The sequence below is a fragment of the Erpetoichthys calabaricus genome, chromosome 7, assembly GCF_900747795.2.
Source record: "Erpetoichthys calabaricus chromosome 7, fErpCal1.3, whole genome shotgun sequence".
NCBI lineage: Eukaryota > Metazoa > Chordata > Cladistia > Polypteriformes > Polypteridae > Erpetoichthys > Erpetoichthys calabaricus.
In genome coordinates, this window is record NC_041400.2 from 142,680,198 (window position 1) to 142,705,619 (window position 25,422).

The window sequence follows — 25,422 nt, forward strand, 5'->3', positions numbered from 1 at the left end:
TGTGAATGGTGTTTTGAGACAATGGAACTGGAAAATCTCCGATCTGGAGAGATAAAAGCTGACACACAAACGCTGGTGAATCTGCCTTCTTCATATCTCACTCGCACTTGAATTTTTTTGTATTCAGTTTTATTGAGTGTTCCTGCTCACGCTGAATTAGTATGCACCTTATGGTCCATGATGTCAAAGCCGCACCGACAAAAAAAAAAAACTGAGACATAGGTATATATTTGGAATTATTCATTTTATGACCTACATATTACATTTTGGAAAACATTGTGGCACGGATACATCATTATTCATATTCATTGACATTACATCTTGCGGTTGTAATCAGTGACTTCATGTTTTTTTTGTTTTTTTCCCCCGATCTTGCCAGTCTCCATATGTTGCTGTATGGTGGTGTTTCTTTTGTACTCCAGGATATGCAGAGGAAAGAATAGTACAGAGAGGTCAGTTCCGCGCTATACACAATCAGATTCAAATGTTAACAGTTCCCACACACCCAAGGACCGTCCTTCCTATATTTACGGCATGTGTGCCTGTTGCAATGTACACAGTTCTCTCTATGCTGTGGTTTCTGTTACACACCTGTGTGCTCCTGCTTGCACTGAATAAGATCATGCCTTCTGGTCCATGATGTCAACACAGCACCGGAGAAAAAAATAAAGAGAATATACAGTGGGGCAAAAAAGTATTTAGTCAGCCACCAATTGTGCAAGTTCTCCCACTTAAAAAGATGAGAGAGGCCTGTAATTTTCATCATAGGTATACCTCAAGAATGAGAGACAAAATGAGAAAAAAAATCCAGAAAATCACATTGTGTGATTTTTAAAGAATTTATTTGCAAATGATGGTGGAAAAGTATTTGGTCAATAACAAAAGTTCATCTCAATACTTTGTTATATACCCTTTGTTGGCAATGACAGAGGTCAAACGTTTTCTGTAAGTCTTCACAAGGTTTTCACACACTGTTGCTGGTATTTTGGCCCATTCCTCCATGCAGATCTCTTCTAGAGCAGTGATGTTTTGGGGCTGTCGCTGGGCAACATGAACTTTCAACTCTCTCCAAAGATTTTCTATGGAGTTGAGATCTGGAGACTGGCTAGGCCAGGGGTGGGCAGATTCAGTCCTGGAGGGCCGCAGTGGTTGCAGGTTTTTGTTCCAACCCAGTTGCTTAATTAAAAACCAATCCTTGTCAATTATTTAATTGCATGGCTTGTTAGTGCTTTAACTCTGCCATGTCAGGTCATTCTCATATCCTAGATTTATTTTCCTTTCTAAGGATATCATCCAAATGATTTGAAGTCTAAAACAGATGAGTAATTCTCAGTGCTTCACTTTTTTCTCTTCACTTTCCTTCCAAGTATTTAATTAAACCAAATAGTGCGTGATAAATACACACAGGTGTAAATGAAAACAAGCTAAATGGAGAAATGCTGGTCTCTTTTGTCATTTGCATTGCATTGCTAATTAGGAGCAATTAAAAGCCAAGAATACAGCTGTTTAAGACTAAAATAAGCAATAAGGGTTCAAAATCTTAACGAGCGAGACAACTAAAGTGAAGCTGAAGTGTTACTTGAGCAATAAGGGTTTCTTATTAAGCAATTGGGTTGGAGCAAAAACCTGCAGCCACTGCGGCCCTCCAGGACTGAATCTGCTCACCCCTGGGCTAGGCCACTCCAGGACCTTGAAATGCTTCTTACGAAGCCACTCCTTCGTTACCCGGGCGGTGTGTTTGGGATCATTGTCATGCTGAAAGACCCAGCCACGTTTCATCTTCAATGCCCTTGCTGATGGAAGGAGGTTTTCACTCAAAATCTGACGATACATGGCCCCATTCATTCTTTCCTTTACACCGATCAGTTGTCCTGGTCCCTTTGCAGAAAAACAGCCTCAAAGCATGATGTTTCCATCCCCATGCTTTACAGTAGGTATGGTGTTCTTTGGATGCAACTCAGCATTCTTTCTCCTCCAAACACGACGAGCAGAGTTTTTTCATCTGACCATATGACATTCTCCCAGTCCTCTTCTGGATCATCCAAATGCTCTCTCTAGCAAACTTCAGACGGGCCTGCACATGTACTGGCTTAAGCAGGGGGACACGTCTGGCACTGCAGGATATGAGTCCCTGGCGGCGTAGTGTGTTACTGATGGTAGCCTTTGTTACTTTGGTCCCAGCTCTCTGCAGGTCATTCACTAGGTCCCCCCGTGTGGTTCTGGGAGTTTTGTTCACCGTTCTTGTGATCATTTTGACCCCACGGGGTGAGATCTTGCGTGGAGCCCCAGATCGAGGGAGATTATCAGTGGTCTTGTATGTCTTCCATTTTCTAATAATTGCTCCCACAGTTGATTTCTTCACACCAAGCTGCTTACCTATTGCAGATTCAGTCTTCCCAGCCTTGTGCAGGTCTACAATTTTGTTTCTGGTGTCCTTTGACAGCTCTTTGGTCTTGGCCATAGTGGAGTTTGGAGTGTGACTGTTTGAGGTTGTGGACAGGTGTCTTTTATATTGATAATGAGTTCAAACAGGTGCCATTAATGCAGGTAACGAGTGGAGGACAGAGGAGCCTCTTACAGAAGAAGTTACAGGTCTGTGAGAGCCAGAAATCTTGCTTGTTTTTAGGTGACCAAATACAAGTCACCTGTACCAAGTACCTAACAGAAAATAATTGCAAGAGAGGGAATTATGGTACAAAAAGAGAGATGTGTTTAACTTGCTTTAAAAGGTAACATTCATTCCCAGATTATAATGTGTAACCCTGTATACATACATATTTTGGCTGGAGATAAGCATAGGGACATCGCAGCCAAGTAGGAGATTGCCGACAAATCAGATGTCCTATCCAGCAGCTAGGAATGTCAGTGGCATAGTGATGCCTCTGACATCATGCTGGATCCTTGTCATTTTAAACACTCACATATTTACATATCCATAGAATTCATTTCAGAACAGGCTAGGGATCAGAACTGGTGTGGTGCTGAGGTGTCGCCCGCTGCACGGCAACTCTCAGGTCCCAGTTTGAGGCATCCCATCCAGGTAGGCATGTGGACCATCTCTTTTTTTTAAATTAAACTTAACAAAAAAAAAAAAAAGTTTGACTCTTTTATTTTAAAATCAGTGAATTCAAACCAGGTTTTTACTTCAATGTGAGGCATTCATTTTGCTTCTTCCTTTACAAATACTAGGGTGAAATATTTGTTCAGTTTATTTACTACTTTTCATGTTCTGTGAATTCTCCTTTTGTGTCCCTTATTTTTTTAAATTCTGTTTTATTGTCTTTTTACTGAATAGTATTAAAAAATTATTTGCTTTATGTTTTGGTTTCACTAGCATTTTTTTTCCTCTCTCTCTCTCTCTCTTGACCTGTAGGATGCTTTTTTTGATCTCTTGCTGTGGAGTCCAGTATTTAGTCAGTTATTTGGCTGTTTCTTAATTTTTTTGTACAGTGATCTGTACAGTCCTTTAAAGAAAGAAAATTAAACACTTTTTTGATCCACTGTCAGAAAAGAACTTTTAACAGTTTTTCTTTGTTTTTTTAATATCATACACTGTTGAAGAGCCAATGTTGTATGTTTCATAAATGGTTCACACAGACACGCCGCTATCAAGTTTTTTTTAGCACTTCCACTTTCTCTGCGATCGACAATGTTAATGTTTTATGCCACATCTTTTCTTTGCTGAATCCATAATGGGGCTATACAGCAACAAACAAATGATAAAATGAGAAGGAATAAGCAGGAATGCCTGTTAGCAGGTGCAAGCAAGACCCAACAACTGATTATCGACTACAGCGCCATCAACACATAAACGGCACCTCCAGAAAACAGTGGCGCGCCAACGCAGTAAACTTGAGAATGCGCTCTGAAATCCATGCCGGAAATCTGAAGGAACTGGATTATTGATGGTCAGATTTTTGAATGTCAGCCTGTACTAGTTATAGGAATATTTCTTTGAGTCTAGATCAAAAAGTCTACTTAGGTACACCATCTGTCATTTTTGGTTGCTGAATTTTTTTTTTCCCATTCTGTGTTTACTAGATACATCTTCATCCCTGTGAAGTGTACTTTCTTCAAATTATAAATTTTTGTTTTTAATAAACATTTGTGTGTTTTAAAGAGGATCTAAAATTTGATCATGTTGTGATCACTGTTGCTTAAATTATCAATAACTTCCATTTTCATTACTCTTTATTGTTCAATATCTCTATTGTTCAAAAAGATGAGCTCTAGACTGCCATTACCACTTGCTGGGGTTAAAACAACCTGGGTGAGAAAATAGTGATAATCCGATCGTTCAGTGGCTGATCTAAATCAGTTGATTTTTCACTACAGAAGACTTGATCGATAAATTGGCCAGTCACAAAAAATGATTTTTTGAGCACCTGCTTTTTATGGTAATTTGGTTGTAATGCTCCTTTACATGACACCTTGACACAGGTATTACAGTATTTTAGTCAGTGCGCATGACTTTTTTTGCTGCAGACTTCCTGTTAACAAAGAGCAGTGAGGTAAACTTCACCAAAAAGAGAGAAGAATGTCAGCCTTTGTTAATGAAAGTGGAGTAATAAACCTAGAAAAATGATTTTGAGGAGCCATCCTGTGCATCTAGACAGAGCAGGAAAAACTACTTTAATTCATTACCTTTGAATTTTTCCTTTAATTAAAATGGGCACTGTTTTGTCTGAGTTTTCATTTACAGTTTTTAACGTGGTCCATATAGTTAGAAAGAAATGTAACTTCGATGTTCATTCTCTGCACTCTAGTTTTTGCCATTCTAATTCAAGAGCACAATTGCCTTCATTAAACCAAGGTAAATTTCTTTCTGCACTTAACACTTCTATTTAAAGAGAATCTAAGGTCTCTTTCACAAACACATTGTAATTATATGTCAGCTAATTGTTATTGTCCACCAAAATTATTAATACTATTTTTTTATTATTATTATTTGGCTGACTAGTTCATCCAAGGTGTCGTACAGTATTTGAGATACATTTGGTTACAATTCTTTTGCTTTTCCTCACATGCAGATGAAGTGACTTGCTCATGGTCACACAGTGTCAGTAGTAGGATTTGAACCCAGAAACTCGGTATTTGAAGTCCAAAGCGTTAACCACTACTACAGCTAGAGTTTCTCACAGTATTCACAAATTTTGATTTAGAGTTTCAATCTAAATGTCACATGGTTCTTTTGTTAATTTGTGATAGTATAGTTGGATGAGTCAAATCTAATTAAGTAGTAATTAGAGAAAATTTCACTTAGATGAGTAACACTTAAATTTTGAAGCTCAACACCACAAATGATTTTATTTAGTGTAGAATGGTGAAAATGAGTGGGATTTTTAACAGTTTTGCAAAACCCTATTATGTTGAGCAGGTTTGTAATATATGTGCTATAACTGTCTTTCCACGTGTATATGAATATTAAAATCTCCATATATATTACATGATCATGATTTATGCCTTGGTTAAATAAAAAAGCTCTCAAATTCAATAACAAATTTTGTTTAGGCTTTGGAGCACATAGCTATGAAGTTCCTCTGTAACCAGATACTGTTAGTGGCAAAATGCAGCAGGTGTGACTACTTCCTCTGTGTCATTCAATCTTGACACCTGGAATCATTTTACTTTTAACTGGTGGATTTGCATAAGTTGAAGTTCTAACATTCTGCACTATGAATTATACAAATTGTGAGCAGTTTGTTATTGTTAGCCTTAACAGCAGTGCTGGCTAGGAACGGGTTCAGAGTCCATATTGAGGATTGGTATGCTGACACCCAATAGCCCCAGTCACTGAAACTGTGCTGCTGACTTGAGATGACTGCAGTGGGGCTTGCGCAGGCTAAAGATGAATCAGAAATGACTGAATTATCCAAACAAACAAGTTAATCCTATTTTTGGTTTGCCTGAAGGTTATCAGGATCCTAGCAAATCATGAATTATTCCCAATGAATCTTAGGTAACTGTGCATTTTTGACAAATAAAACTAACTTTGCTTTATGTAGAAAAAGATGAGCTTTTTAGTTTGTTGGACAAGTAACATGTAGATGTGCCTTTACTGCTGAGTAAGTCTTCATTATCAGTGAAATTCAAAGGTGCTGTGTCTTACAGGAGATTACTGTAGTTTGTAATCAGTAACGTACACAAGCAAGCCTTCACTGCCAGTTTACTGGCAAGGGTTATTTCATGTCTATATCTCTGTCAATTCAAAAGGATCTTGTCACAGTGGATCAAAATTAATTTTTAGATTTCTGGAAAATGTCTTTTTGCAATAAGATGTTAAAATCAACTACATAAAAGATTCTGCTTGTCCAGAGAGGTATTTATGCTGTAAATTGGGTATAGACCAGAATGGAAAATTTAATTTGTCATTTAGTAGTAACGAATAGAGTTAAATGAAAACATTCAACTGTTTAAATGAAACTTGCCAAAACCACCACTTGCACAAGTTGTGAATCTGAGTGATGTGTGTCATTTAAACTTAACTTCTAGGGTAAATTGCTGAATCCCAGCAAGCAGTCTGTTTCACTAACTCTCCCAAATTATTGAAATATTAGTTCAGGAAAGTTGCTCCAGCCTCGAAACAAGCATTTTTGTTTTCTTATGATTCTTTTGCTAAACAAACTGCTTCTACAGAAGATAAACGCTTGTTGAAGTGTGCTTTAAAAAATATACCAGATTATGTAGGTCAGCTGAAGCTGAAACTTAAACCCTTTTTACATTGCTCCAAATAATCAAAATAGTGGTTGCTTCAGCAGAGGAAGTGGCTTGGATTTTCTTTCTTATAGAATTGACTGAATACTGTCCACTTACAGTATAAACTGATTGTTAGTGGTATTTGAAGAGAAGGAAGCAAAACACTTAATAATTCCAATTTGTGACAGGTTGATTAGTGCATCAGTTTTTATACCCATTTTTTTTTAACAAAAAACACCAGTTAGTTTTTATAGCAACTTAATTTTATTAAGCCACAATTATGTACAGTGGTGACTAGGGGTGGGCGGTATGACCAAAATTCTATATCACGGTATTTTTCAAAATTATCCCGGTTTCACGGTATTTGACGGTATTTTTTTCCCGATGCATGAGTGGATGTTAACCACATTTTCCACTGCAATTACTGGCTAAGAATAACCTATTCCACTGTCATGAGCATTGTACATTGTACAAAAAAAACATTTTAATGTGCACACAAGTATTAATACAGGTTTGCATTGCCCCATAAAGTTATAGTTTTCAAGGGGGTAGCACTAATGAAGAGAAGGAAATCACATTGCATGACAGATGCAGTCAAAATATAGAACATTTAATTGAACAAATTTTGCAAAAACTTAAACTATAATTTTGACAACATATTTTCAACCATCCAAAGAGGTATTTAGACTTAGTAAAATATCCAGAAGTGCTTGTCAAAAGTTGTATTGTACTGAACATGTCTTAGAAAAGGAATAAATAGTAAATATTTTTTGTAAAACAACTACACTTTCTGTTAATGTTAACAATCTCTGTCCACTGACACGTTTAAGTGACTTTTTAAACAACTTTACCATCATTAAACTGCATAATATTTAAACTAATAAATAATAACAATAAAATAAATAATTGTATTATTACTGATAGTTGCACTATTACTTCAAGGCTTCAAGCTCAGGTGCATTACACAGTATTCACCAAATTAAAATAAAATAAAACAAGTGCAATCTTGGTGACGACATCTTTACCAACTGAACCATCATTTAGGCAAACTGCATTAATATGGACCTTGCTTCAAGCTAAGCTATATGCATAAATAATAAAACTGCAACTTGCATTTATAATGCTATTTGTGGTGTAGCCCTACGGAATCGTATTAGGGCCACAGTGAAGAAAACAAAATACGGACACAGGGAAGAAAAAAAAAAAAAAATGTTGAGAATAAAGTCGACATTTCCACTTTATTCTCGCCGTTTATGTTGAGATTAAAGTCGACATTTCCACTTTATTCTCATAGTTTATAATTAAAGTACAATGTCGTAAACAAAACTTCATCCTAAAATCATTGTTTCATTTACTAGATTTTCTGAAACCCCATCATAAGTTAATGTAGCACATTAAATACTTTGTGTTAAGTGTTCCCCGACCCAGTTGTTAATCACTACGCTTCTTAAACTGACTTCCTCCGCACTGAGACGAGACAGTGGTCACCGCACAGAATACATTCACTGTATGATATTCCTGCTCTCTGAAAATTTAGAATGCTAAGATAAATACTTGATGTCATATTCATGATGAAATGCATTAAAGCAGGTATTAAACATGCACGGTAGTGTGGCGTTAGTGCTGCTCCCTCGCAGTAAGGGGTCCCCAGGTGTATGTTCAGTGTAGAGAACTTTATGGCAGGTGTGACAAGGCTCCAAAAAGCTGGATGTATGAATGGGTATCACACAGGTTTAACTTAAATATTGTGTGAATGTTGGGTTTGTGATCTGGTGGGTCGGAGACACGAACACAGAATTAAATGGATGTTCTTCTGAGCAGTCTTTCTTTATTGCACGCATGCTGTCTCTATCTGACATACCAAAACCCCAATTCCTATCCTTCCTTTTTCTTTCTGCACATAACCAATCACCACACGATAAATGTCTTTGTGAAATTAAAACTAGTTATAAACTTAGCCCACAGAGTGTTCAGAACTTTAAAAATATCTTTGTTATACATGTTTAATTATGACATCCATTCAGGGTTGTGCCCATCCCTGAACGAGTCGCCAGCACATCGCAGGATGAATACGAGCAAAACATAACACTAGCAGGGTCAATATAGCACAACAAACCCCCACATCCTACATGACTTTGAAAGGAAACTGAAGCATGCCAAATAAACCCACCAGAAAAACATGCAAACTCAAGGCAGGGTACACCCGAGACACCCTTGCTGCGAGGCAGCAGTGCAACCTCCACGCCGCCGTGCCCCCACATGATTAATACATGCTTTAATGCATTTCACCATGAAAATTATATCAAGTATTTATCTTAGCATTCTAAATGTTCAGAGAGCAGGAATACCATGAAGTGAATTTATTCTGTGTGGTGATCGCTGCCGGTGCCTCCTCTTAGTGCAGAGGAAGTCAGTTTAAGAAGCTCGGGGAACACTTAACACAAAGCATTTAATGTGCTATATAACTTATGACGGGGTTTGAGAAAATCTAGTAAATTAAATATTAATTTTACGATGAAGTTTAGTTTATGATGTTCTACTTTAATGACAAAGTACGAGAATAAAGTCAACAAGTCGACTTTATTCTCGTCATAAGAGTCGAGATTAAAGTGGAAATGTTGAGTATAAAGTCGACATGTCGTCACGCTATTACACAGTACCCAGATACATTACGCTGTATTGAAAACAAATAAAACAAGTACAACTTGGCTTGCAGTATTATCCAGTAGTATAGAAACAATATTTACATATTTGACCTTTTAAAACCATAGCATCTCCAGGCAATGGACGTGACTCCTTTTTATCGGCAAAAGTTCTTCTGTGTCATCATGTTCAACTTTATCGTCAGCTACAGCTTCAGTTTCGGAATGTTCTCTGTCCATTTTCACCGCGCAATACCCACAACTACCATACCTATTTAGCGGCGTAGCAGTGAAAAAGAGCCCCCGTGCAACACCTCTGTGTTTAGCGGTGTAGCCGTGAAAAAGGTCCCCACTTGAACAGTTTCCCGCTGCGTCACGTTCCGAACGTCGTTTAGGCAATTTAAACTGGTGTTGTGGTATAAGAAAAATCCATATCATAACAAAAATAAAAAACGGTTTTCGGTATCAACCGGTATGCCGCCCAGCACTAGTGGTGACTTGACGATTTTATTTTTTTCCAGAATATATTTTTCACAAGGTATTTCTTGAAGGCATTACCACTGCAGAGTGAAGGGATGTGCTAGTTGTAACACTCTTCTTGTCTGTGTTTCTCACTAAAATTGACCTTCCTGCCTACTGTATTTGTTTTAATATGGCATTCTTACTGGAATTAGCTTAGTCCTAGTTTTTAAGAATTAATGTAATACCCACCCCAATGAGTAGATCAACTGATTTGTCATTTTACAGATTGTGCTGAATTCACTTCTAAAAGTTTATCTGAACACCTGTCCAGCTAATGGACTATTTTGAGTCTCTGGGATAGTATTCATTAATTTTCTGTACCCATTTATCCTAATGAGAGTTGAAATGGCATCAAATTTTAGTTTTGATATGTTAGTGTACACATTTTCAATTCTTCTTAATCCATTTCAGGTTTTGAGAGGTCAGAACCTATTCTGGTAACAATAGACTCATGGCAAAAACCAACTCCAGAATGAAAGCCAATTGTAGGAAATAATAGGGCGGGGTGATGTATCGAGTTTTCAATTCAACTTGATATTTAAGAAAAAACGGTATGCAAAAGCCAATATTGTGACATTCAGCACTTTTATTTGATTTTACACAGCTTCTGTTGAACATTAAATAAAAATATCAAAGTCTCCAATGCACTTTCTAAGTGTTTTTTCATCAACTCAGTCCATGTTAGATGGTTTTGATGAGTGTGGGTAAAAAAGAGGGAGGATCATAAGAGCAAGAGTTTAGAACAGACAGGATTAACTCTGCTGTTTACGAATGGTTTGGTTTTTCCTGGAGTGAAATTGCAGACAGTATGACCTGTGGACATAAAACATGTTACTCCATAAGAAGAGGCCATCCAGTCATGTGTGGTGCTTGTAACGTGTCCTTCTGCCTCCACGGCTATACAGTTCCCTGTTCCATAAAATGTCCTTCTATTGCATACTATAGATGAGCAAACAAACAGCAGATGGAAGAAGATAACAGGTACAGTGACTTACCATATTGCAAAACACACTTTTTGGGCTAATTAATATATACCCAGAAAATACTCCTCATTTGTCAAAGATCAAATAATTACATTAACCCTGAATTCACATCATACCAGATGAAAAGACATCCGTGAGTCGTGCAAGACCTTATCTGTCTATTTTACACTGTCTACATTACTGAATGTTACAAGTAGAAATAAAAATAACTGCTTCATTCGTTGGTCTAGACTTTTGTCTTCAATTTAGAAAGGCAGTCCCAGTTTTCTGTTTGTGATAAGTGCTTTTGCAACAATATACAGTGGAACCTCGAGATACAATCACCTCTGTATACGAGAAATTCAAAACACGAGGAAAGTATGAGCGAAAAATTCAGATCTAAATACGAGCATTGGCTCGCGTAACGAGCCACGAGCCAGGCTGTGGGTATAGCTCGCGGCTTAGCGAGGGGGCGTGGCAGCAGTAGCGAGCCGCAGGGCGATCTGCAGTGTCTGCGTTTCTCACCTAAGTGCACAGGTGGGAAACTGCCCACATCCATTGTTCCTGTGGCTGATGGGCTGCAGCTGCCATGTCCTCCCCGCATATATAGAGAAGCGCGAGCTGGTTAAGGGGGAGAAGAAGTAAAAGAAAAGAAAAGAGAGGAGAGAGAACGGAGGTTGCAGGAGGAGGCAGGAATCCGCAGCTGTAGGAAGTCGGTGCGGGAGAGCGAGCGAGTGCAGGCTCGCGTGTAGCTGAACAGAGAGCTGAACAGGCGAGCCAAACAGCTGGAGCAGGACGGTGTAGAGAAGGTCAGCTGCATTAAGTGTCTCGCCTGTTGCAGAGCCCGCATGGGAGAAACAGGTGAGACGCTAACAGAGAAGAAGCACCGGGGATTGTCATCTGTTTTTTGAAGACTGCTTCCTGTTGACATTTTAACCTCGTGTTAAAGGATTGTTATTCTTGTGTATTTTAAACCTCCACTTCACAACTGTTTTAAGGATTATTTATTTAAAGATTTATTGAATGCTCTACTGCACTTTGGACACCTGTTTTGATTCTTTTAATAATCAGTTATATTATTTACCAGTGTTATTTATTAAAGGTAGACTACAGTATATATAATTTATCAGTGTTATTTGTTAGGAAAATTGATTTTTATGTTAATATATTTGGGATGCGGAACGGATTAACTGGATTTCCATTATTTTCAATGGGGAAGTTTGTTCTAGATACGAGAAATTCGCTATACAAGCTCAGTGCTGGAACGAATTAAACTCGTATCTAGAGGTTCCACTGTATATTGAATACAATTTCAGCCAAAAACATGTGTTTTGCATCTTTTTAGCATATGTCTGAATAACTGATGTGGCTTATGCTACATGAGTAAGGGCAGATTGTTTCTTTCCCATGGATATTTTTCACATTGTTTTCTGTATAGCATTGGTCACTATTGGTTTCTTTTATATCATAAACTTTTCTTTCTCCATTCTACATGAAAACATGACATTAAAAATTTATCTTTGCCATTATTACAATGTCCATAGAGTAAGTATATTAAAAAAAAAAAAAATTTTTGGGTGTAGTATTCCTTTAATGTCTATTATAAGTTACCTCACAGTTGAATCTATGTGTACTACAGCTAATGATAAACAAGTCGACCAGTTTGAAATCTGTTTGCTATTTTGACTCAATCGCTCTAACTGGCAATATTTTGCATATTTTATAATAGAAATAATGAAAGACTTTTGTATACTTATTCTTTCTTTGTTTGGATTTGGTAAGGGGCATTGTGAAAGGGTATCAGTTTAAATTTTGTTTTTGCAAGTGATTCCAGTTATGTAGTTTAATAACTAGAAACATGTTTAACAGAAAAATTCTGCTTGGTTGTGTTGTCAACTTACCAAATATAAACAGAGTATTTTGAGAAAATGAAGAGGTTGTCAGAGAGCCAAGTGACAGCCATGTGTTTACATATTTTGAGACCTAGTTGACCGGACTAATCCTCAGAAATTATGAAGTTTAAGGAAAGCAGATGGCTCATTGAGAATCATTAGCAAAGTTTTTGTGGCTTTTTGTAATGTTTCACTTAAGCAGTTTGTTGTTGTTACTTGATGGTATGTGCATTAGTAGAACACCTCTATATGCCACATGATTAAGGTATGTTACATGGTAGTGCAAGGTATTATGAATATGTCAGATTTAAGCATACATCAAAAATTGATCCAATCTTATAAAGTGAAGGGATTTCTTTAATACAGGAAAGATTAATGCAGCCCATTAGATCAGCATACATTTTGTTTAGATGTTGAGTTCTTAGTGTTATATAGCTTGTTAATACATTTCTTATGCTGAATAACATTTATGAAACTCTTTTTGTTCAGCTGTTTGTTCACGTGACAGTGAAACTTCTGGTTCTGTGAAGCAGTTTGAACTCCCCAGATCTTAACATTTTATGTTTCACACATTTTGTTTTCTAATATGCAGAATGCCATCTTTATATAGGAACTACATAATCCTTTTTATTTTATTTTTTATATTTACGTAAATTTCCTATTAACATTTGAAATTTTTGTCTCCTTTTTATGACTAAAGATATTTTTACAAATCAACATAAATTATATGTAAAACCTATAGATATTTTGCTACTTGTTCAAAGTGCTTTCTCAAGCCATCTGTTATCTTCAGTTACCAGATAGTCATGCTGTGCCACAAAGTATATTGCCAGGTAAAGCCTAGTGCTAGGTAGGGTAGCAGATGAGACTTTTTTCAGGTTAGTTAGAAACATATTGGTATCTTGCTGATATTATCTCTTTTCCCACAGAACATTAAAAAAATCGCAAAGAGGTGATTCACAGGGACAAGAATGCATATCCAATGTTCTTTTGATTGTGTCTTTTATTTACAGTATTAAAAAAATAAACATTTATAATGTGCACTTTGCAAAGGATCTTAATATAAGATCACTTTTATCTAACAAATTATTTTTAGTTATGAATATCTGCGACAAGAATTAGGTTAAAAAAAAAAAAGTTTAATCCTAGGAAAATAGAGCATGAAACATGATAACTGATGTTTTTATAATGCAAACGTTTTGACAGAAAATTGATTGACTGGAGATATTTCTCCAAAATTAGAATTATTTCTTGGTAAGCCATAAATCTTAAAGTTAACTTGACTAACCTGGACTAAGTAAATTATTGATTGTGTGATTTAGTTATTTCAAATTTAGCAAAAACTTTGGATCATATTGCACTTTTTTCTGTATTTGCATTCACAACATTGTGACAGTGTCTTTTAACATCCAGATTCTTCCTTGTTCCAGCAAAGGATCAAACTGTGCAGTTGTTCAGTGCTGTTTTCTAAATGCTGTAATTAGTACAGACTTTGATTTAACACTAGAATTACCAGAGTCTACGAAAAAACTCGTAGATCCGGCCCACCTTAAAACCATTCGCAGCTCTCTTTTGTCTTCTAAATGTGCCGATTAAGACGAGCCAGCAAGCAGCCGGCTATTCCATCCCCCACCGTCGCAGAGCGTTCACTAAGTTTTTACCAGCTCTTGCCTTGTTTGATTATCTGGAAGTGACTGAACTGCTAGAGTTTTAGTGTGGAAATAATAGATCGCTATTTGAAACACACACAGTTCATGTGTGTTCCATTTCTACAGCAATCTGTGTAAACACATTTTTAAAACAGAAACGTTTTTCATATTTTAGTAGTAAATGACAAAATGTAGGCATAAACTATATAATGTATGAAACCTGAAGTCCAAAGATCAAGTAAAAACACTTCCACAAAAGGTTCAAGACAGATACAATATCTTCCGTGGCGTAGTGGTAAGATTTGTTGACTTGTAATTGAGAGTCCCCGGTTCGATCCCCACTCACTCCTATATTTGCCGTTTTCAGTAGTGAGCTCCTCTTTTTGTTAATATTATACAGTACACACATACATTTGGTTTGCGTCTGTAACACACGGTGTGCATCTATAGGACTTGTAAAAGTTACCTTTTTTTTTTTTTTTTTACTTCTCTCTAAATCACGATCACAATACATACTACCCCCCCCGCCCCCCACCACCAGGGATCTGACGCTGTTATTTTTTATTTGAAACAGAATAACTGGAGATGTGAGTGGTGTTTTGAGACAATGGAACTGGACATTCTCTCATCTGGAGGGATTAAAGCTGACACACAAACGCTGGTGAATCTGCCTTCTTCGTATCTCACCGTCACTTGATTTTTTTATTCGGTTTTATTGAGTGTTCCTGCTCATGCTGAATTAGAGTGCACCTTATGGTGAATGATGTCAAAACAACAAAAAAACACAGACGTAGCTATATATTATATTTGGAATTATTCGTTTTATGACCTGTATAGTACATTTCGGAAAACTTTGTGGCACGGATGCAACATTATTCATATTATTCATATTCATTCGCATAACATCTTGCGTTTTGTAATCAGTGAATGCGTATTTTTTTTTCCCCGATCTTGCCAGTCCCCACATGTTGCTGTATGCTGTTTCGTTTGTACTCCAGGACATGCAGAGGATAGAATAGTACAGAGCAGTAAGTTCAGCGTTATATGCAATAATCAGATTCAAATGTTAACTGTTCACACACACGCAAGGATAGTCTTTCCTACATTTACAATGTGTGTACCTGTTACAATGTACACGCTTCTCTCTATGCTGTGGTTCCTATTACACACCTGAAAGAAAGAAACAATATATGTGAAAACATCATCGCACTAATGCAATATTATTTGAAAACGAACAGCGTCAGATTGGGTGTGGATTTATGTTGGCGCTATTACTGAAAGAAAAAAAGATTAACATATGCGTTGATGCAGCAGAACTGAATAAGCTCACGCGCTCTAGCATCCCCACCCCCGATCCGACTCTAAGAAACAGCGCAAGTACAGACGCAAACCAAGTGTGATCAAGATTTCCCGGTTCGATCTCACTCACTCCTATATTTGCCGTTTTCAGCACTGAATAAGCTCACACGCTGTAAGACCCCCCCCCCCCCCACCCAAAAGAGCAGCTTACTACTGAAAACGGACATAAAATTTATAAATTGGTATGCACTGTAAATCGTTAAGTTTAAAATGATGTCGATCGCGGTTATTTCTGTTAATTAATTCATGCTTTTTACTTAGAGTCAGAACAGGAGCTTGTTCAGCTTATTCAGCTTCTGATCTGACTCAAACAGCGCCAGTATAACTTCACACCCAACCTGACGCTGTTCGTTTTCAAATAATATTGCATTACTTCGACGATGTTTTCTGATTGGTACTATTCACGTCATAAAATGATTTCTTCACATATATTTGTCTCTTTCTTTTTTAAAATGTGCGTTGTAGCACGCAGCAACTGGCCACCTGCATGTTCTTGCGCACACTGAATAAGACAGCGCTATATGCAATCATCAGATTCAAATGTTAACAGTTAACAGTTATATAGCACGGAATGGAAATCAGCAGTTCTTAGCATTGCTCCACGCAAGCTGTCATATCAACCGCCTATTGTAACTTGCTTTCTTTTTTCTTCGGTTATATTCTTGAATAAAAGTGCACTTGTTTTATTATACTTTTACATGGGGTAGGGAAGGATCCTGAACACGACTGAGACAATGAAAAGTGATTTAAAAAAAAAAACAAAAAAAAACAAAGCTAACCTTTGCAAATATCATAAATTACACCGGCTGTTACATACTGAAATCAAATGTATCTTTTTATTCTAAAATAGTAAAAATAAGAACACTTCACTTCTCATAAGGGAGTCATGCAGGATCGAACTCATGACCTTTTGATTGCCAGTCAGCAACTGATACTGTTGCGCCACGGCGGCAACCATAGTAAATAGTTGTCAATGTCCCACACTAAGGCAGCTTTTTTTGGTGGCGGCTTTTTTTTTTTGTACCTTTTGTGAAAGTGTTTCTTTGATATTTGGACTTAGGCTTCATACATTATATAGTTTATGCCTACATTTTGTCATTTGTTACTAGAATATAAAAAACGTTTCTGTTTTAAAAATGTGTTTACACAGATTACTGCAGAAACGCAGCACACATGAAATGCGTGTGTTCCAAATAGCGATTTATTATTTCCATTCTAAAACTCCACTCACTCCCAGATAATCAATCAAGGCATGAGCTGGAAGAAGTTTGTTTACATTCTAAGTCGGTGGGGGGATGGAATAGCCGGCTGCTGGCAGCATGTCTTTATCAGTACATTTAGATGACAAAAGACGCTGGCAGAGAGGTGAGAACGGTTTTAAGAAGCGATTTAAGGTGGGCCGGATCTACGAGTTTTTTCGTAGGCTCTGGTAATTCTAGTGGTAAAAAAAAAAATATCACTAAAGCATTTTAGCCTGTCCTTATACTCAGTTCAACAGAATAGTGAATAACTACGTATACCTGACATGTTGCAGAAATGCCAAAAAACTTGCTTTAGAATATAATTGCAGGTATAACTGTAACTATCTAAAAACACTATTCTGCAATAACTTCTCTGTGTAGAAAACGCCCAAACTTATTAACATCAAATCCACTTCTCAAACATGTAGCACAAAAACAAAAGTTCCAGATTGGTGATGGGCTGGGTGTGGCACTAATTCCATTATGCAGTATACTACTAGGTGTGTATAAGGTTGTGGATTTGACATGAAGGTAGTTTTTGATGTAGAATGATTTTGTTTAACCTCCCTATCATTTTCACAGTTGTAATTTTAATTGGTTCTTTTCCCAGAATTTTGTGCATTTTACAGTACTTCTAATATGGAAAATTGTTTTTTCTTACTACTAGCTGTGTAAATTCATCACACAGGTTTATTATTATTAATTTGAGAACCCAGAATGTTCTCACCATACATAATGTTTAATCAGTTGTTATAATATCATTTTTGCTTCCCATTTTTTCCAATTCCCCCACTTCCTCCACTTCATTGTTTTCATTAGTGTACTTTTTATACTGATAACAGTATTATTATATGTAATTTTAACTTTTAAATATTAATTTTATCTTTCCAATTTTCTGTCTAGAATTTTATATGTTTAAGCATATGTTTTCATTTTTAATTCATTAGGCATTCAGGAATTTCCAGAAAACATCAAAAATTGCAAAGTGCTGACCATTGTTGAAGCAAGTGTGAATCCAATTTCAAAGTAAGTCTCACAGGTTGCCAAATGCAAAAAAAAAAAAAAAAAAAATCTATAAAATCACTCCATTGTCCATGGGTCATCAGTGATGTTTTGCTTATACTTAATTTCAAAAAAGTTGCATTATAGATTTAAGGTATCTGATACAATACATTTAAAATTATTCTGCTGTGTGATGCTAAGGTTATTTTTTTCTTCTTACATGTGCTTCATTTGTAAGAATTCATTAGCTGCAGAGACTAAACTAAGGTATTATCGTCTCATGACGATTACGATATATATATATATATATATATATATATATATATATATATATATATATATATATTACTGTCCAGAATTTCATAGTGCAATAAATGGCACTTCTCTTTTTGTACAAATTTTTATAAACATTTTTGTTTTCAATCTGCACCTTTTTAACATCCAGCGTTTCTTTCTATGCTGATAATACACAAATATGTCTGAGCACTCATCTCTCTAGACTCTTTGCAACCTCTTCTCAATTACCTTAAACTTAGTAAGTACTAGCTAGCATCATGTGGTCTTCAGGTAAATTGTGTTAGGACTTGAGGTTTTGTTAGTAGGGTCCAGAAATTTCCTTTCAAAGGCATGTGGTTTTTCTCTTACCTTAGATGGCATTATCCTTACCCCCTCTACTGCTGTTATATTACATCCCTTAACACTAGAATTACCAGAGTCTACGAAAAAACTCGTAGATCCGGCCCACCTTAAAACCGTTCTCACCTCTCCGCCAGCGTCTTTTGTCTTCTAAATGTGCTGATTAAGACGAGCAGCAAGCAGCTGGCTATTCCATCCCCCACTGTCGCAGAATGTTCACTAAGTTTTCCTATCTCATGCCTTGTTTGAATATCTGGGAGTGACTGAACTGCTTGAGTTTTTGAGTGGAAATAATAGATCGTTATTTGGAACACACGCATTTCATGTGTGTTCGTTTCTACAGTAATCTGTGTAAACACATTTTTAAAACAGAAACGTTTTTCATATTTTAGTAGTAAATGACAAAATGTAGGCATGAACTATATAATGTATGAAGCCTGAAGTCCAAAGATCAAGTAAACACTTTCACACAAGGTTCAAGGAAGTGACAACAGCTTCAGTGGCATAGCGGTAAGATTTGCTGACTGGTAATCAAGAGTCCCCGGTTCGATCTCCACTCACTCTTATATTTGCCGTTTTCAGTAGCGAGCTGCTCTTTTTGTTATTATACAGTACACACATACATTGGGTTTGCGTCTGTAACACACGGTGTGCATTTATAGGACTTGCAAAAGTTAACGTTTTTTTAACTTTTATTCTCTAAATCACGATCACGATACATACTACCGCCCCCCCACACAGGGATCTGACACTGTTATTTTTTATTTGAAATGGAATAACTGGAGATGTGAGTGGTGTTTTGAGACAATGGAACTGGACATTCTCTCATCTGGAGGGATTAAAGCTGACATACAAATGCTGGCGAATGTCTGCCTTCTTCGTATCTCTTCGTCACTTGATATTTTTTTTATTCAGTTTTATTGAGTGTTCCTGCTCATGCTGAATTAGTGCGCACCTTATGGTGTATGATGTCAAAAAAAAAAAACCAAAACACAGATGTACAGTAGGTATATATGATATTTGGAATTACTTGTTTTATGACCTGTATAGTACATTTCGGAAAACTTTGTGGCACGGATGCAACATTATTCATATTCATTCGCATAACATCTTGCGGTTTGTAATCAGTGACTGCATCTTATTTTTCCCCCCGATCTTGCCAGTCTCCACATGTTGCTGTATGCTGTTTCTTTTGTACTCCAGGACATGCAGAGGATAGAACAGTAAAGAGCAGTAACTTCAGCGCTATATGCAATCATCAGATTCAAATTTTAACTGTTCACACACACGCAAGGGTCATCTTTCCTACATTTAAAACATGTGTACCTGTTACAATGTACACGCTTCTCTCTATGCTGTGGTTTCTATTACACAACTGAAAGAAAGAGAAAATATATGTGAAAACATCATTGCACTAATGCAATATTATATGAAAACGAACAGCGTCAGATCGGGTGTGGATTTATGCTGGCGCTATAACTGAAAGAAAAAAAAGATCAACGTGTTAGTTGATCCTGCAGCACTGAATAAGCTCACGCGCTGTAACATCCCCTCCTCCCAATCTGACTCTAAGTAACAGCGCAAGTACAGACGCAATCCAAGTGTGATAAAGAGTCCCCGGTTCGTTCGTCACTCACTCCTATATTTGCCGTTTTCAGTAGTAAGCTGCTCTTTTTGTTAATATTATACAGTACACACATACACTTGGTTTGCGTCTGTACTTGCGCTGTTACTTAGAGTCCGATCCGGGGAATGGGGGAGGAATGTTAGAGCGTGTGAGCTTATTCAGTGCAGCAGGATCAACACACATGTTGATATTTTTTTTCTTTCAGTACATGTGCTTTCCCTGTTTATTTATATATCTAGTGACTTTTCTGTCTGTCTGTCTCTCTATTACACAGTGCTCTGTCTGTCTGTGTGTTATGGATCTTAAAAATAACAGTTATAAGGACACTTGTTCATGTTAATTGCAGTCTCAATTGTTAAAAAATATTTTAAAAGGAGCATCCCACATGAAAATATAACAATCTCATTAACTGACAGTGCATACCAATTTATAAATTTTATGTCAGTTTGAGGTTAAAAAGAAAAAAAAAAAAAACTTTCTCCTCAACGGGGAATCAAACTCAGGTCTTTGAGGGACAGTAAGCCTGCAGCACTCTGAAACAGCAAATCTTACCGCTACGCCACGGAAGCTGTTGTATTCGCCTTGAACCTTTTGTGAAAGTGTTTATTTGATGTTTGGACTTCATGCTTCACACATTCTATGGTTTATGTCTACATTTTGTAAAATTTATTACTAAAATATGAAAAAGTATCTGTTTTAACAATGTGTTTACACAGATTACTGTAGAAACGGAACACACATTAAATGCGTGTGTTCCAAATAACGGTCTATTATTTCCACTCTAAAACTCCACTTCACTCCCAGATAATCAATCAAGGCATGAGCTGGGAGAAGTCTGTGCATGTTCTAAGTCAGTGGGGGGATGGAATAGCCGGCTATTTGCAGCTTGTTTTTATCAGCACATTTAGAGGACAAAGGACGCTGGCGGAGAGGTGCGAATGGTTTTAAGGTGGGCCGGATCTACATGTTTTTTCGTAGACTCTGGTAATTCTAGTGTTAACAAACTGCACCTTAGCTAAACTATAGCAGCATGACTACTCACTCATTCTGAGAACTCTGTGCAGTTCTTTTTTACAGTAGTTGTAATGCCTCCCTTTAACTTCCTGTGTTCAGGTCAGTCTCTTCATACTTACAAAGAATGTAGTAGCTTGTTCCTTCATATATTCCTTTTCTCTGTTCCTGTGTGCTAGTTTACTCACTAAGGTTTTCTGGCAGTGGTCTACTCTTGTTTCAGCAACATTTATTTATATAGCACATTTTCATACACATGGTGTAGCTCAAATTGCTTTACAATATGAAGAAAGAAAAGTTTGTATGAAACAAAAATAAGATTAGGCAGTACTAAGTAACAAAGAATAAAGTAAGGTCAGATGGCCAGGAAGACAGAAAAAAACGAAAAAAATCTAGATGAACAGGAGAAAAAAAACAAAATATGCAAGGGGTTCAAAGGCCAAGAGACTGCCTAACCCCCACTGAGCATTCTACCTAACATAAATGATCTATATCAGTCCTCATGGTTTTTAGGCTTCATGTGAAAGAATTTGATGATGGTGGTCATGTGGACATCTGGTGTACTACTGCCTTCAAACTATCAATGTAGGGACTGTGTGGTGCCTTGATCAGGTGGTGCCACAGGAAAATCGAAAAAAGAACAGCAGAGAATAGTTGGGATTAGTACAGATTGCGGAGCCCTTGATGAAAATGATAATTCAGTGCACATATAGTTTAACAGGGATACACTAAACTATAGCTATGAGTAAGACATGTTAAAACAATGAGTTTTTAGCAGTTTTTTAAAAATGCTCCACTGTATTAGTCTGGCGAATTTCTGTCTGTAAACTATTCCAGATTTTAGGTGTATAACAACAGAAGGCTGTCTGCCCACTTATTTAAAGTTTTGGAATTATAAACCAGGCACTCATTCGAAGATCTAAGATTATGTCTTGGAGTGTAAGGGGACAGGCATTCCAAAATACAGGATGGAGTGAGATTATTTAAGGCTTTGTTAACCGTTAGCAGTATTTTAAAGTTAATTCTGAATGGCACGAGTAACCAATGTAATGACTTCAAAACTGGAGAAATGTGCTCAGATTTTGTTTTTCTAGTTGAGATTCTGGCAGCTGCATTCTGCACTAGTTGCAACCGATTGACTTTCTTAGGTAGTCCCAAAATGAGTGCGTTACAGTAATGTAGTCGACTAAAAACAAAACCATGAACAAATTTTTCAGCCTCTTGCAAAGTTATATAAGGGAGCTAATTTTTGCTATATTCCTTAAGTGAAAAAATACTGTCCTGGTAATCCGAGTAATATGTGATTTAAAATTTAAGTCAGTCAATAATTACCCCTAAATTCTTTACCTCCATTTTAATCCAAATGGATCAAGTTTATTTCTAATACCCTAGGTTCTTGTCTATAAGCCGGACTCGTGTATAAGCCGGAGACCAAAAATCATACGAATTTTTAAAATAAAATCTTATCATAGATAAGCCGGACTCATGGATAAGCCGAACGTACTATAACCTATAACTAATAGAAGGGAGGGAGGTCAGTGGTCTCACTCGCACCCATTTAATTTCTTTAAGGGGGGAGAGAGTGTGAGATATTTGCGTCTCTCTCACTCCCCGCATGGAGCGGCCGGAGCGCGTTCTTTCTGCTCTGGGCGTCGCCGAGTCAACACGCGCGCGTAGCGGTCATTTAAATTGTGATTTTGTTAAATTTTTGTTTTGTGAAATTTGTTAAAATGGATAATGTAAAGAAGACTCGAAAATCTTATCCCAATCATCGAAAACTCGAAGCGGTGACTATCTGTGATCCTGACGTATGGGGATTGAGCAGGGAGGCTGTTCGCACACCTAGACGATACGGACACTCGTCTAAAAATGCTGAAAGATTATCTTCACGTTGCTATCTTTTGTGCAGCTGCTTCCTGAAACGACATGCTGCACAATGCTTCGCATACTTAAAAGCTCGAAGGGCACGTATTGATTTTTGACTGAAAAACAAACTCTGTCTCTCTCTCTCTCTCTCTCCCTGCTCCTGACGGAGGGGGTGTGAGCTGCCGCCTTCAACAGCTTTGTGTCGCGGTGCTTCGCATACTTAAAAGCCAAACAGCACCATTGATTTGTTTGCTAGAGATTGTTTTCTCTATCTATGTGACATTCTGTGCTCCTGACACGCACTCCTTTGAAGAGGAAGATATGTTTGCATTCTTTTAATTGTGAGACAGAACTGTCATCTCTGTCTTGTCATGGAGCACAGTTTAAACTTTTGAAAAAGAGACAAATGTTTGTTTGCAGTGTTTGAATAACGTTCCTGTCTCTCTACAACCTCCTGTGTTTCTGCGCAAATCTGTGACCCAAGCATGACAATATAAAAATAACCATATAAACATATGGTTTGTACTTCGCGGATTTTCTTATTTCGCGGGTGGCTCTGGAACGCAACCCCCGCGATGGAGGAGGGATTACTGTATAAGCCGGACTTATGTGTAAGCCAATATTCTATTTTTTCATTTTCACAACTTTTTTCCTTAGATAAGCCGCGGCTTATAGATAAGAACTTAGGGTACTCTCACTATATCCATTTTTGCCAGTAACTGAGATTTCTTGTTTGTTTGAGAATATTACTACTCTTCCATTCAGAAACACAAGACAGACTTTGGGTCAATGAACCAAGAGAGTCGGGGTCTTCAGGAGCTATTGATAAATACAGCTGTGTGTCATCAGCATACCTATGGTAGCTCATATTATGCCTTGAGATAATCTGACCTACTGGAAGCATGTAGATCTAAAAGAGCAGCGGACCCCAGGATAGATCCTTGTGGAACACCTGTAGAATATCATGTGTCATCGAAGTATAATTAACACAACTAACAAAGAATTTTATACCTGTTAACGCTAGAATTGCCAAAGCCTACGAAAAAACACATCAACCTGGCCCAGCATAAATCCGTTCACACCTCTCCGTCAGTGTCTTTTGTCTTGTAAATGTGTCGATAAGCAAAAGCAGCAAGCAGCCTTCTATCTCATCCTCCCACCACCACAGAAACAGCAAAAATCACTCTCCCAGCTCAAGCCTTGTTTATCAGGGAGTGATGTAGTACCTAGAGCTGTATAGGCTAAAAAAATATATTGTTATTTGGAACATATGCATTTCACACGTGTTCAATGTCAACAAAGATCCGTGCAAGTGTAGGGTGACAGGAAATGCAACACATGTTGAACACATACCTAAAAGACAAACTTTTTTCATGTTTTAGTACTAACAACAAAATTTGTGTATAATGTGTGAAGACTGAAGTCTAAATGTCAAATAAGCACTTTCACAAAAGCTACAAATATAATAGAGCAAGTGCGGTTTTATTCAACACTATAACCGAAGAAAAAGAAATCGGGTTAGTGTGGTTCATTGTCGCGACTTCTTCAAAAGGTTGCTGGTTCGACACTTCCTGCATCCCAAAATTAACGTTTTGAGTAGTGAGCTGCTCTTATTGTTACTGTTATACAATAAAAACATACATTTGATTTGAGTCTGTAACAGCCGGTGGAAATGTATGGTACTTGTAAAGGTTAGCGTTTTTTTTTTTAAATTCAGTTTTATTCTCTCAGCTGCGTTCAGGCTCACCCCAATCTGACACTGCTGTTTTCAAATAAAGATGTGCTATAACAGAGGTGAACTCAGATGAGGAGAAGGGTTCTACATCTGAGAAAGAGAACAGAAGCCCTCTCTACAAGAAACGTCCACTCACATATAAGAACAAGGCAGCTGCGCCAGGCATAAAGGTGAAAGATGGCATTGTTTAGATACAGGATGAGGTCCGGCGTCATCCTGGCAGTCGGTCTTCCTGCCAGCGTATCGTGCAAAGTCTAGTTTGTGATTATGTTTTATGATGATCTTTACATAAGAAACATTTATATGTTACTTATTTAAAAGCCTGATCGATTGTTATTTACCTTGATTTATTTACTTATCTTCCTACAGTGCAAACTCACAAGTAGACTGCAGAGCTTCCTGTGCTTGATCGACATGGGCATGCTCACAAATTACACGTGTAATGCCACGAAAAATGCCTGCTGACACTTCAGTACGCGAGCAATGGTACAAGAATGCAGTTAGACTTCTTTTTTGGGCACATACACCGTTCAGATCTAAACACTAGCGTCAAGAGTCGTTCTCGTACTGAAGAGTCTCGGA

The 25,422-nt window shown here is 37.3% G+C and overlaps 1 protein-coding gene across 4 annotated transcripts in view; it reads left to right on the forward strand.

Annotated features, from left to right (window-relative positions):
• Positions 1 to 25,422, forward strand: part of erbin (erbb2 interacting protein) — a 303,640-nt gene that overhangs the window by 164,980 nt on the left and 113,238 nt on the right. For all 4 annotated transcript variants that reach the window (XM_051929687.1, XM_051929688.1, XM_051929689.1 and 1 more), the window contains one exon: positions 17,911 to 17,989. In XM_051929687.1, coding sequence (XP_051785647.1) covers positions 17,911 to 17,989 — 79 coding nt within the window. The remainder of the gene's footprint in view (positions 1 to 17,910; positions 17,990 to 25,422) is intronic.